The sequence below is a fragment of the Nannobrachium achirus genome, assembly GCF_963921795.1.
Source record: "Nannobrachium achirus genome assembly, chromosome: 3".
Taxonomy (NCBI): domain Eukaryota; kingdom Metazoa; phylum Chordata; class Actinopteri; order Myctophiformes; family Myctophidae; genus Nannobrachium; species Nannobrachium achirus.
Window position 1 is genome coordinate 11,613,322 of NC_137812.1, and position 14,296 is coordinate 11,627,617.

Below are 14,296 nucleotides of genomic sequence, written 5' to 3' on the forward strand. Positions count from 1 at the left end.
TGTATTGAGTACACGTCATGATGTAAACAGATTCGATGCGCTTGCATGGGACTGAAATATATATGAAGGCCATTAATGTAAACACGTTTTTCCTGTAGGCTGTGTGTATCAACACGAGGAGCCCGTAACAATGGAAAATAAGGCAAAAGTGGGTCATTCTTTTGAGGCCTTTTCTCCCTAAGATTTTAAACACGGTCGATTGGAAAAAATAGCTTACATCAGGGGTTTTCAACAGGGGGTCTGGGACCCCTAGAGTTACTACAGGGGGTCCTCCAAATCTTTGAGTGATAGAAACATTTTTTTCCTCCTTTTTATATTAACACATATACAAGCTCACAACGCCTCGCGCTGCGAGGCGTTGTGAGCTTGTAGATCGGCTATTTTTGGCAAAGAGGTTTGGTGTAGAGGGGAAAAAGAGCAGAGTGAAATGTCAAGTTTATTAAGTATTGAGTGTTTAAATATATGAAAACACAAATTGACATGAATCCAAAATACACTGATGATTGTGCTGTCAAACGATTAAACAATATGGAATCTATGAACAGGTTGTGGAGAGTCCCTACTCCCTGCTTCATCTCTCTCTCAACTAAGGGATCCTTGGCCTGAAAACGTTGAAGACCCCTGGCTCCAAGCTCACAACACGTGAGCTTGGAGGTCTGCTATTTTCGATATTTTCACCAAAGGGCTCTTTTAGAAATGTCAGCCCCTGCCTCTCTAACATTCTCTGCACGTCCCTGGGTGTAACACATCCACGCAACACAACCACGCGGCCTCTCACTATTGTTTACCCCTCTGTCTCCTCTCGTTGACAGGTGTATCTCATCAACGTGACATACTCCGACAACACCTCCCACATCGTCTACAGGAGATACAGCAAGTTCTTTGACCTTCAGGTAATCTTCTGTCCGTCACGTAGGCCTGAAGTGTCCATTTAAACGTGTAAAGAAAGAGTGTAATAATAACTAAAACCAAGCGTTTCAGTGTGTGTCTGGCTGCGTGTGTGACTGTGCCTGCGCGCGTGTGCGCTCTACGTGGCTCTTGGGTTTTATTTAAATTAAATGTTTCATAATTCCATTACCGGGGACCAGTGGTGCAAAGTAACTAAGTACATTTACTCAAGTACTAATCAAGGCAGATATTGTACTTTTACTCCATTGAAATGATTTGAAAACTTAGTTACTTGTTACTTTCTTTGTAGATTTTGATTATTATCAAAATGGCAAAATGTTCCGCCCCAGGATAATCGATGTTGGGGATATTTTGATTATCGCGATAATATCGTACTTTTTTTTTGTCACGATATATATACCAGTGGTTCTCAACCTGTGGGTCGGGACCCCCACGGGGGTCCCCAAATTATTTTGCAGGGTCCCCAGATGATTAACATTGTTTTCTCACTCAACAGTAACCAAACCAACATAAAGTATAAGTGTGTAGATGGTATCTGCACATTTCTGTAGTGACGATTTAAGGACTTTTTAATACCTCTAAAATGTTAATTAAACATTGGTCAAATTGTCAAATATTAGAGGCTGAAATTGTTAAAATAGCAGATCTACATGCTCACAACACGAGGGTGAGCATGTAGATCTGCTATTTTCACAATAGAACCGAACCGTGTTATACAAAATGTAATGCCTCAACGCTTGTAGGGTGGGGGGTCCCCAGTTAAAATATGATTATTTTGGGGGTCGTGGCCTGAAAAGATTGAGAACCACTGGTCTAGACCATAGACGCATCGATGCACCACATCTCTCTCTCTCTCTCTCTCTCTCTCTCTCTCTCTCTCTCTCTCTCTCTCTCTCCAGCTCCCTCTCTTTCCCCCCCTCCCCTCATCCATTTCCTTCTCCTCTCATCTCTCTGACGTGTCCCCAAAACGTCAGGCGAGCTGACGGGGCTCCTTTTTAGTTTTTTTTTTACGAGTACAAGCAAGAAATCCACATGGAAGTAAATTTTTATGTAGCATGGTTTATAGTGGGCCTCTGGAGTGCGGCCTTGGTGATTGGTGGCTTCTTGTTCAAACAGAAAATATGGTCGCTGTGGGGCGGCAAGACCTCTTATCTCCATATTCTAACTTTTTGTGCGTTTCTTTTTTTTTTTCAACGCTACTTGTTCTTACTGCTGCGTCACGCGAAAGCGTCAAAAGTACCAGATCCGCTTGCTCGAAGCGTGGCGCGATGCGTTTTCGGTTTTCGGTCTACAATTTTTTTTAACCCTTTAAAACAGGGAACACAGTTGTGTAACTTTAGATTTTAACCACTTTAACCATTATTTTATGCTTTAAATATGAAAAAAATTGCAGATATACAAGCTCATAGCGCGGCTGCACTGTGAGCTTGTAGATCTGCTATTTGTGCAAGTCTTTGAATATATTGACCCGATTCTATAAATGTCTCTTAAATCCTATAGCGGGTTTCGGGAAAAATTTCTATGTCAGTGGTGCTCAAACCTTTTCATGTGAAGGACCCCCAAAATTATATGTATTCGGCCACGGACCCCAATCTCATTACATTTAAATCCAGGGACCCCCCTGAAGCAAATATTTTGAGTAACACATGTTGGCTTTTACAAAGACATTCAAAGATTTGCAATCCGCAGTTTTGGACATGTGAGGTTTCCACCTGACGGAGACAATATATTCTTTACATTTGGTGTGTGTGGGGTGGGGGGGGGGGGGGGGGGGGGGGGTTGCTTTGCTGCGACCGCAGTTTTCCCGGTGAACCTGTGCGCAACGGTGGGGGCCGATGGGCAAGGAGGGTTGCGAGCTTATGAGAAACAACTAAAATAAGACCTTAAAACCTGGCGAAAACAGTTGTGTGCATTAGCGCAAGATGACGATAAAGGAAATCATTAAATGGAAAACATTAAATTAATTTCTGAAAAGCCCACTAGGCCTTAAAACCTGGTGAAAACAGTTGCGTGCATTAGCGCAAGATAGATGAGGATAAAGGAAATCATTAAATGGAAAACATTAAATTAACTTCTAAAAAGGCTTCTAAGTTTCTAACCTACTAGTAAAACTAGTGGAACCGCGATCTTGCCACATGTGAATAATTGTGGTTGTAAACAATAACACAGACAATATAAATCCTTAGTCTAGTAGTGGGAATAAGGGGTTATCATTATGGCCCCAAATAATTTTAAATATCTTGCAATTGGCGACGAGTCTCTTACGAAATCGGCAAGAGTGTCTCTTAATACATAAAGCTATACAACCTCTCCATCATCGGCAATAGTTAGTAGTGTGTGTTCCCCACACTCCCGTGCCCCCACCGTTACGCTCAGGTTCACCAGGAAAACTGCAGTCGCTGCTTTGCTGTCTTGGCCATAATACTTTAGTCTTTATGTTTTAAGATGTCAAGGCGTCTCTTCAGGCCCTGTTTTTTATTTATTTTGGAACGAGGGGCTCGTGTTTAAGTGAAAAAACCCTGCCTCTACGTATATATGTTCTTGAGGCGTACTGTTCCATGCTGAGAGGGACTGTGTGTGTGCGTGCGTGCGTGCGTGCGTGTGTGTGTGTGTGTGTGTGTGTGTGCGTGTGCACGTGCACGTGTGTCAGTTTGCGCTCATGTTTATGTAAAGTTCTCTCTTCCACCGTGATCTATATACAGATCGTTTCTCTGTGTACTGTGCGTGTGCGTGTGTGTGTGTGTGTGTGTGTGTGTGCGCGTGTGTGTGTGTGTGTGCGTGTGCGTGCGCGTGTGTGTGCGCGTGCATGCACGGAGTATGGATGCCCCCTGCGCCCTCCGTAGCCCAGCGTAAGCTGATACCTTATGTGTACTACTTGCGCCCGGGGGTCCCTGGGTCATCCCAGTAAATATGAAAGGGCCATAGTAGTGAGAGTGTTATGGGGGGGACATCTCAATAGGCTCAGTGTGCCTTTCCCAGGGGCGTCACAAGGGGAGGAAAGGTAGGACTGAGTTACTAGGGACCAATGTGGAGGAGGGGGCCTTGATTATTTTATACTATTGACAAATAGCAGTATTATAGCACTATTGAAGAATAGCACAAGCTCACAGCGTGGCACCGAGTGCCGCACTGGGAACTTGTCGATCTGCTATTTTTGATAAGTTGTGAAAATGTGTGCAAATCTTTGAATATGTTTTTTTTTATTTTTTTTTAAGCGAACATTTGTAACTCAAATTTTGCTTCTGGGGCGTCCCTGGAACGAAACATTTAGAGATGGGGGTCCGTGGCCAAATACATATCATTTTGGGGGTCCTTGACAGGAAAAAGTTTGAGCACCACTGACATAGAAACATAGGTTTTTCAAAAAGATATTTTCACAATTTTTCAAAAATAGCAGGTCTACAAGCTGTGAGCTTGTATATCTGCTATGTTTCACTAGTTAAAGCACAAAATAACGCGTAATAATGCGTTCCCAGTCTAAATGGGTTAAACCCCCTCCTCCCCCTATGAAGAACATCATTCATGGGGGCCCGCAGTGAATCCTTGCACCCAGGGCCCAGAACTTAATGTGACGCCCCTGGCCTGGTCCCACAGGAAATGATGTTTCAATCAGTGGAGCTGTGTTCCTCTGTGAAAGGTCCCATTGATAGACACCCAGGCCCAGCGCCATGCAACACACACTGATCACTCTCCCCACGTGGAATAAAAGATGGAGAATGCTATATATTCTTCTTGTCGGGCACAAACCTCTTATCTGACTTTTTGTGTTTTTTCTCCCCCACTTGTAAATTCAGTGGTTTTCAAGTGTTTTCATATCCTGGTCCGTTATTTATTCTGCATTTGAGCCACGGACCAACATTTGATTAGATTCAGCCTCTCAGATCCCAAACTTAGAATAGAATTTTTATCGTTTTGACAGGATTTTGTCCACAATTCCGTTCTGTATAGATGTGGTACCATAGGACTGATAATAGCCTAGCTCAATCAAAATGGCAATTCTTCTAGATAGATAGATAGATAGATAGATAGATAGATACCTTTATTATCCCAAGGGGGAAAATTTGTTGCCCAGAGGCAGCACAGCAGTATAAGGTTATTTACAAAGTTACAGAGAAGTATGAAAAAGATAAAAAGAAAAAACAAGAACAGAGTACAGTAAGTACAGTAAGAGCAAGGTACAACAGGAAAGGGAACGAATAATATACATAAAGTGTCTTAAAGCACGACTATCAAAAAATAATACAGTGCCCAAATCAAAGTGACCATAACAGTCAATGCTAGTTAGTGCAATAAGTTCTCTACATCATGTCAAACACAAGCAGAAATACTAAAAGAAAACTACTAACACAACCTAATAGTGCAGTGTCCAAAGGTCAGAGCGATAAAAACAACTAGCAAAAAAATAATACAAAATTAAACATTCTACATTCTGTAATAGTGTGTAGACCTCTTCCTAAAAGTAATGCAGGTGCAGGTGTTCATTTTATGCTCACAAGAGTCCATTTGGTTACCAACTCTTCATCATTTAGCTGTGTTCGTACACACACAGACTTGTCTAGTTCCCCTTTAAATGAAGTGGGGTCTCAGGGATAGAAATGCCATTAAATGGGGGCCCATGAAATTAAAATGGTTCAGAATCACTGCTAGAGCCGTAAACATTTTCTCTCCCTGGCACATCTTTTAACTCATTTGCTGCTATTTTAAACATAGGCTGAACTGTTTTCCTGCCAAATTGTCCTTACCTTTTAACGTGGGCACGCGCACACATCGTGCACGATCTGTGCGCGACTCATCTAGTAGACGTGTAGACTCGGTGACAGCTTTCGAAAAGAAAAAAAAACATTGAAATAGACATATCCGTTGCTACGCTGTATCCCTGCTTATCCGCCAGTGTTTACATAAAAAAAAAACATTGGAAACGGCCAGCTGTGCGCTATGGTAACACGTGGACATGTTCGCGCACATAGCAGACGATATGTGCGCAGATCATATGCCAGGCAGCGATTGGACCTCAGACCGGATATGGAAACCTAGATCCGGTCCAAACGGAAAATACGACCGGATACAGTTAGGAGGCGGGCCTAAAGAGCCAGAATCGGCTATAATCAGCGACCATACTTTTAATCGTTTCATAATGATTAAAGCGAATTAAATCTTCGGGCTCCTCGGGCATCGCAGAGTGGTACAGCAGGAAATCTCCGGTTTCGACGGGCATCGCAGGAACTGAGTTAAAATGGGGGGTTCACAGGCTAATAAGTGTCAATTTGGGGGTCCTGGACATGACAGAGTTTGAGAACCACCGTATTCGAGTGTATGTAGTTAATGTTCAGTCGTGCACACCTCCATCCCAGGTTCCAAATGGCCTGGGGAGGACATAATGATGGTTAATGGGTTGCGGACGTAGAATCTCTCCCAGTCAGCAGCAGTGGCCAGATTGATTATGTCGGCTTTGCAGGATGGCGTGGAGGCCAAAGGTCACTCCCGACACGGACCACGGTTTATTGGCTTGTCAAAAGAACGGTGGTTATCAAACGTTTTCACGTCAAGGACCCCAAAAATGTATGTGTTTTTGTGTTGCGGTGCGGACCCCCATCTGAGAAGAAACGTGAGCCAGAGAGACCCCCGTAATAAAAGAATTGTTTTAAAAATCCAAAGTATAAATATCTTAAGATTTTAGTCGACTAAATCCACAATTCGATCTAGTCTACTGAATTCTATTTTGGCAGGCCTTGATGGCGTCGTAATGGCTTATTTTACACTTGGTTCTGTGCTGAAAATAGCCGATCTACAAGCTCACAAAACGTCGCAGCACGATGCGTTGTGAGCTTGTAGATCTGCAACACCGAGCGCAACCAAACATAAAATGACGTTCTACTGGATCTCTCTCACTAGTCCCTCCCTAACATATTAGTCTAGTTTCAATTTGTTGACCAAATTGTCGATATATTTTGTCTTAGTTTTAATCATCATAGCTTATTTTTTGAGCGGTGTTAACCGCTCCTACGTCTGGCTTTGTGTGTAGGTCCCTACTGTATGTCCGTAGTACGAGACTAACGTCACACGAGAGACTAACGTCATAGATAGTACGCAGAGACCGACATCATGTGTGTTGTGTTTGATACCATGCTGTGCAATTTTATTTAGATCTTTGTTGGTGCAAAAAGTTAGTCGACAAACATTTCTTCGCCATAGTTTTAATCAACGAAATCAACACTAGTATTTTACTGGTTTTGAGAAGCAACATTTGGAAGCAAGCCCAAAACATGCAACACAACTTTAAAACCAAGCTCCCCCTCCCACAAATAAACATAACTTATTTACAAGAAAACAAGCCCAAAGTCGTTTATAGGTAGACATGGCAACACTGCGTAGAATACTAGAATAGCTGCCAATTGATGAGTTCCATTGAAAGAAAGTTTGTATTTCTTGGGGAACAGGGACATGCAGAGAATGTTAGAGAGGCAGGGGCTGAAATTTCTAAAAGGGCCTTTTGATGGAAATATCTAAAATAGCCAAGCTCACAACGCGTCGCAGAGGAGCTTCGAGGTCGTCTATTTTTGCTGCTTGATACCACACTGAACTAAACATAATCAAGTGAATACTGGAGATGGGGCAATTCTTTCAACATAAAGATTCTGCATTCAAGTTCAGGAGAGTTTGGACAAGGCAATTCTCTTGAACGCTGCCTTCAGGTATGGCATGGAAAGAGGGCATTTGCATTTCTTTCACCAGAGTAAAACCTGCATTCATGGTCTGGAGAGGGCACTTTTTACAGACGGGTAAAAGGGTAGGGGCTCAAGCCCCCTTCCATGTCTATCTGTGCACGTGCCTGCTTGGGAATGTGCTTCCCTTTAAAGCACATGGTAATATATCACCGCTAACACTTCCAACAACACTACTAGCTTTGCCGGGTTCAATTGATGCTGCTATATGAGCTCTTTGATACTTCCTGAATAAAAACAACCCACTAGGCAACGTAAGGGGCCCCATAAAACAAGCCTCTTTCTTCTGTCCAGGTTGGAGAGATACTGTAGTTGCTAGAAAGTTCCCTGTTCCTCCCTGCCTTTGATCCGCTAAGTTCCTTTGATGCCCCCAGTTTGATCCTGTTGTTTTCAGCAGGCTCATGGAACCTCTCCTGTCCAAATATTTATCTGCTACAGAGAACCTGCTGTTTCCCCGTGCCTCTATAGAAACTGTGTCTGGACTAAGTGCTCAACCACAGTGTTTTAGTCAAAGTATATAGAATCTATATATGTGTTCAGGCCAAGGACCCCTTAGTTGAGAGAGAGAGAGAGAGATGAAGCAGGGACCCCCACAACCTTTTCATAGATTCCATATAGTTTCATTGTTTGACAGCACAATCGTCATTGTATTTTGGATTCATGTCTATTCGTGTTTTCAGATACGTATTTAACAACTTGAACCGTCAATACGTAACTTGATATTTCACTTTGTACTTAGTCTGCTCTTTTTCCACTCTACAACAAAGGTCTTTGCCAAAAATTGCCGATCTACAAGCTCACAACGCCTTGCACTGTGAGGCGTTGTGAGCTTGTAGATCTGTTATTTTGGGCTAAAGTTCTCAGAATATGTATGCTAGGATTCAAGTGGTTAATTTAAAAAAGGAGAAAAAAGTTTCTATCACACAAAGATTTAGAGGACCCCCTGTAGTAACTCTGAGGACCCCCTAGGGGTCCCGGACCCCCTGTTGAAGACCCTTGACCCTTGATTTTTTTGTTGCTTTTCTGCCTTTATTGATAGTATTATTGAGAAACGCTGCACTACTGTCTGACACCAAAGTATCAAAAGTACCGGTAGCAGATCTACAAGCTCGGCACCTAGCGTGGAGCGACCCGTTCTGAGCTATTATTTTTTTATTTGAATCTGGACATACAAGATTTCCACCCGACAAAGAGACGACGTATCATGGAAGCTGAGTGTATTAGTGCTTGTGACGACCCACCAGGGACATGCAGAGAATGTTAGAGAGGCAGGGGCTGACATTTCCAAAAGGGCCTTTTGGTGGAAATATCAAAAATAGCCGACCTCCAAGCTCTTGGAGGTCGGCTATTTTCGGTGCTTGATACCACACTGAACTAAGCATAATCAAGTCAATAGGCTACTGGAGATTTGGCGTATGGCATGGATTTCTACACAGAGAGGGCAATTCTTTCAACATAAGATGCTGCATTCAAGTTCAGGAGAGTTTGGACGAGGCAATTCTCTTGAATGCTGTCTTCAGGTATGGCATGAAAAGGAGGGCATTTGCATTTTCTTTCACCCTATGGGGCTGTTAAGTATGACATCATTTTGTAGGCAGAGGAGAATTTCTGCCCCCAGTTTCTGTGAATCGTTTTACTATTTTTACTATTTACACATTTTTCTTCTCTTTGTTGTTGAAAGGAAAGTGTTAGAATTATACTTTAATCGTTATTTTTTAGTCGTTGCTTTTTGAAATAGCGAGGGACAGAAAATGCTCTGGGGGCAGATTCTCCTCTGCCTACAAAATGATGTCACGGCTTAAAAGCCCCATAGTGAAAACTGCATTCATGGTCTGGAGAGGGCACTTTTTACAGAGAGATAAAAGGGCAGAGGCTCAAGCCCCCTTTGATGTCTATGTGTGCACGTGCCTGCGAGCCACTGTGCAGCCATTTACCGCTAATAGGATGAATGTATTAAAGGTACATAATACCACAATTACCACACGAGGAGCCACTTGGTCCCTTCCATTTGATTCTATTAACTGCCACGCCGTCACTGTCTGGGAGGTTCAAGGGGTTTTCTATTCACTTACCTTCACCACCGCCGGTAACACTGCTTCTTTATCTCACATGCTCTGTGGAGGGAGAGCCAGGGCTTGATGGAAATGGAGGGACGAATTTGGTCTTTTTCTTTTCCTTATCGTCTCTCTCTCTTTTTTTTTTTACTTTTTTTTTTTTCCCGAGGAGTTGTCGGGCCACTTCTGCCCAGCCCCATAGGGAATAAGAGAGAGAGGAAATGATGTGCAAAAGAGCGATGTTACATGACATGAGAGAGTGTGCGCGCGAACGAGAGAGAAGGAAGCTTTTGAGCTCTTTATACATTCTTCCGTTTTAACTATATACATGTTCATTATCCTAAATTGTATATCTCTGCGGTCGGGCCAAAACCTCCCAACTCCAAAATGTTCATTTTCGGGAAAATGAGCTCAAGTGGACTCAAACAAATGCTTGCAATGGATTCAGCATCATGACAAACCCCTAGTTAGACCCCTCACATCCTACTTAAATAGCAAGAAAAAAATGTTTTTCTGGGTGTTTTCCTCCTGTATAGAAAGTCGATGGGAGCCCAACTTCATTTGGCCGCTGTGGCGACCCCGAAGGTCGTCGGCTCGGGCGCCCTAGCTAAATCATTAGAGCATGCCCTGGGCTACATCTGTGCAAAATTTGGCGCTTTTAGACTGATTAGCATGAAATTACCATTCTATCTCCCTAAGGCCCCTGACTATGGTGATTCATATTAATATATCTCTGCTGTCGGGCCGAAACCTCTTAACTCCAAAATGTTCATTTTCGGTAAAATGAGATCAAGTGGAGTTAGGAGGTTTTGACCGAAGGGCTTTTTACTACTTTTCATTGGTTCAATATTGTTTTAACCAACACACAGACGTAAAGGGTGTTCAATAGCACATATTTATGAAACGCCTCGCACCGCGAGGCGTTGTGTGCTTGTAGATCGGCTGTTTTCACTACTTTTGTGCAACGGCCTTGTCTGATGAAGCAGAGCTTTACATCGCGAAACAAACTTACACATTTGAAACTTGAAGACACGAGGTTTCTGCCCGACAGTAAAGATGTATTCTTTTGCCCCTGCCAAGTGGTCGAGGGAGGATTCTCACACACCAAAAATCTACAGTATATAAACTCAAGAGATCATAAAGAGCATACTATCTCGAGAAGCGTTGATCCGATTGACTTCACACTTGACAGGTGTGTTGCTGAGCACCCATGGGAGGGCAGCGCCAAGTGTCAAGTCCACCGGATGAGCGCTTTTTTGACAGAGCTGCAAGCAGCCGCCGCGTATACCGCAGTTCTTGACCACAATGGGAGCCAAGCAAGGGCACTTGCTCCGAATGGCCTTGCCCTGAACTGGCACTCCTCTAGTGCGGTGGTTTTCAACCAGCGGTCCGGGGACCACCAGTGACAGTTGTATTGCTGAGCATGATTATTGTTAACCATCTTCATTACTTATATATTTTTTTTCTTAAAAATTTTTATCTCACGTTTTTGCAACCCATTTTTCACCCAGTGCCAATTGCCTATGTAATCCTGGGCTCTGCTCTCCCTCTGCCGCGCCTGGGGAGACAACGGACTGACCTCATGCTTCCTTCAATGCATGAGTAGTCCAAGTTGTTTCTTTTCACCTGACAGGGAGGATTTCCCCGGGATGGACGTAGCGCGTGGAAGGAACACGTTATTCCAACCAGTTCCTTTCCCCTCCATCAGGCGCCCCGGCTGGCCAGGGGGAGGCATTATTGAGACCAGGATTACTGCATGTTTTTGTGAGGGTATCAACCCTAGGAGACACAGGGAGAACATGCAAACTCCACACAGAAAGGCCCTTTCGCCAACCCCACCTAGGGTGTGGGAGCTGATGACGCGGAGGGAGAAACACGCCCCCAGCACCCACAGCGTCCCCCGGCGGGAATCGAACCCAGGACCTTCTAGCTGTGAGGCGAAGCGCTAACCACTGCGCCACCGTGCCCCCTTCATTACTTATATTAAAGAGTTTTCTTTTTTAATTATTTTTATCAACGTTTACCTGTTTTATCTCTCCTATGGTACTCAATACAGCATGGAATTGCGACAAAATATTCTACGATTTGGGTCTGAGAGGCAAAATCTCATCAGACGGTGATCCGTGGCTCAAATGCTGAATGAATAATAATGGTCCTTGATGTGAACAAGGTAGAAAACTACGGTTCTAGTGTACTAAACCAGTGTTTCTCAAATGGGGGTATGTGGGGGTACTGTAGGGGGTACATGAGAAAAAAACTAGAAAATGGGAATATGTATTTAGTGTTATGATCAATGATAAAACATTGACAGATGTTGTGTGAACCTGCTCATTTGTAATTTTTTAAACCAAATTACCCGTAATTGCCGGACTATAAGCCGCGGCTTTTTTCCCATGTTTTGAACCCTGCGGCTTATACAAAGGTGCGGCTTATATAGAGATTTTTACAGCTAATGGCAAGTTATTTAGTTTTACAATGGTCTTTAACAAGGATTTATATATAGATTTTTACAGCTAACGGCGCTCTAGCGGGAAGCAGGAAGGACGCCTGCGGCTTATAGTCAGGTGCGGCTTATATATGTAAACATTTGTTTTTGAGCGGTGGTCACACCGTCTCCATAGCGTGGCCGTGTGTGTAGGTATGTTTGTTTGTGGGTGGGTGGGTCTGTCTGTATGTAGCCTGTGGTGTAGCCTGTGGTGTAATACCTTTTATGACCACACATGTTAAGGGAGGGGCGCTGTTTTCAGGCCAGGCCAGGCCAGGCACACACACACATGCACACACACACACAGGGGGGAAGGGGGGGGGGGGGGGGGGGGGGGGGTGGTGGGTAAACCACCGCTCAGTTCACACGGGTGTGTTTTTTGTTCTAAATTTAGCTGGTGCAGCTTATATTCAGGTGCGGCTTATAGTCCAGCAATTACGGCACTTCAATACCTTGACTAGTATAACTGTAATTGAATAGAAAGCAATGTTTATTTTCCATTGTGCTGTTTTATTTTGAACATATTGGCATGGGAACTGGACTTTTGATGTACATTTTTCAGTGGAAGGGGGTATTCGGCTTCAGAAATCAGTATAAAGGGGGTACTGCAGCCAAAAGGTTTGAGAACCACTGTACTAAACCATCCAGTCTGTCTACTCGTGTGTGTCTTTCCATGTTCCAAGTCCTGGTCCACTAATGGAACAGCTCATCAGCTCATGTTAGGATGTGACTTGCTGTTCTTGGCTCTCCTGCTGTCTGCATGACGATGCGAGTGTGACTCGTTCAAGAGGTGAGCGGCAGTGAGTGGAGCGCTGAGGTGGCTTGTCTGTCACACCCAGTGCTTCCAGGTGACTGGACGGAAGGGAGGAGGGGGCGTGACGATGGCCGCACCCGCTGAGCATCTGTCATGTTAGACTTGAACAGCGGCACTGTAACCATTATTTTTTGCTTTAGCTATTTAAAAATAGCAGCTATACAAGCTCACAATGCGGCACCGAGTGCAGCGCTGCGAGCTTGTAGATCTGCTATTTTTGAAAAGTCGTGAAAATGTGTGCAAGTCTTTGAATATTTCGCCCAGGACCCCAAAGTGACATATGTATTTGGCCAGGGGACCCCACCGTCTGAAAATGTTCTGTTCCAGGGACCCCCAGAAGAGAAGATTTTGTTTTGTTAAAATATTTCAAAATTATTCTAAATGTTTCAAACACTTTCAAGATTATTCAAAAAAGGTACAAAAAAAATAGCTATTTAATTGTTATCCTTTTTTCTTTTATAGTGGAAATAGCCGATCTACAACCTCACAACACGGCGCAACTAGTCTGGTTGTGAGGTTGTAGATCTGCTGTTTCCATTGTTTTTGAAAATGTATGAACATTTGTCAGCGTGGAAACGATTCTGACTAATGTGCAAACATATATACAGTAACTGCGGTGATCTCAAATAATTACCATCAGGGGATTACATAATAATTCTGACAGGCCTAGTAATTATGAGAACAAAAGCACTGACGATGGCTCAGTTTAACTGGTCGATGATGATAACGTGACTAATTCACCAAAGTCTTGTGAAAGGCCCGGTGACATTCTATTCAATAAGCCTTCACATCTTGTGTTCCCTGAATATGTAAGGCACCAAATTCTGGGCCAAAAGATAGGCGTCAAGGATTCACTTCACTTCGTGCTTTAACTATTGAAAAAATCAAACCTCTGTTCGAAGTGGAGCGGTGAATCTGTGTGTGTGTGTGTGTGTGTGTGTGTGTGTGTGTGTGTGTGTGTGTGTATGTGTGTGTGTGTGTTTGTGCCTGCACAACAGCGCCCCTCCTTTAACTTGTGTGGCCACTCAAGGTATTGCCAGGCTACAGACATACCCAGCCAGCCAGCCAGCCAGCCAGCCAGCCACATAGCCAGCCAGCCACAGACATACCTGTCTATTGGGAGCGCTTTCACCGCTCCAAAAAAGCAGATACACAAGCTCACAGCGCGGCACCGAGTAATATTACATTTGTGCAAGTCTTATATTTTTGACATGATTCTATAAATGTCTTTTTTTTCTTTTTTTTAAAGCTATGTTTCTATGTCAGTGGTGCTCAAACCTTTTCAGGTGAAGGACCCCCAAAATGATATGTA

General features: G+C 43.6%; 1 protein-coding gene across 1 annotated transcript in view; it reads left to right on the forward strand.

Moving 5' to 3' along the window:
• sh3pxd2aa (SH3 and PX domains 2Aa) overlaps positions 1–14,296 on the forward strand; it is a gene marked incomplete at both ends in the record, with an annotated part of 311,051 nt that overhangs the window by 28,343 nt on the left and 268,412 nt on the right. The window contains one exon of the mRNA XM_080721366.1: positions 813–893. Coding sequence (XP_080577492.1) covers positions 813–893 — 81 coding nt within the window. The remainder of the gene's footprint in view (positions 1–812; positions 894–14,296) is intronic.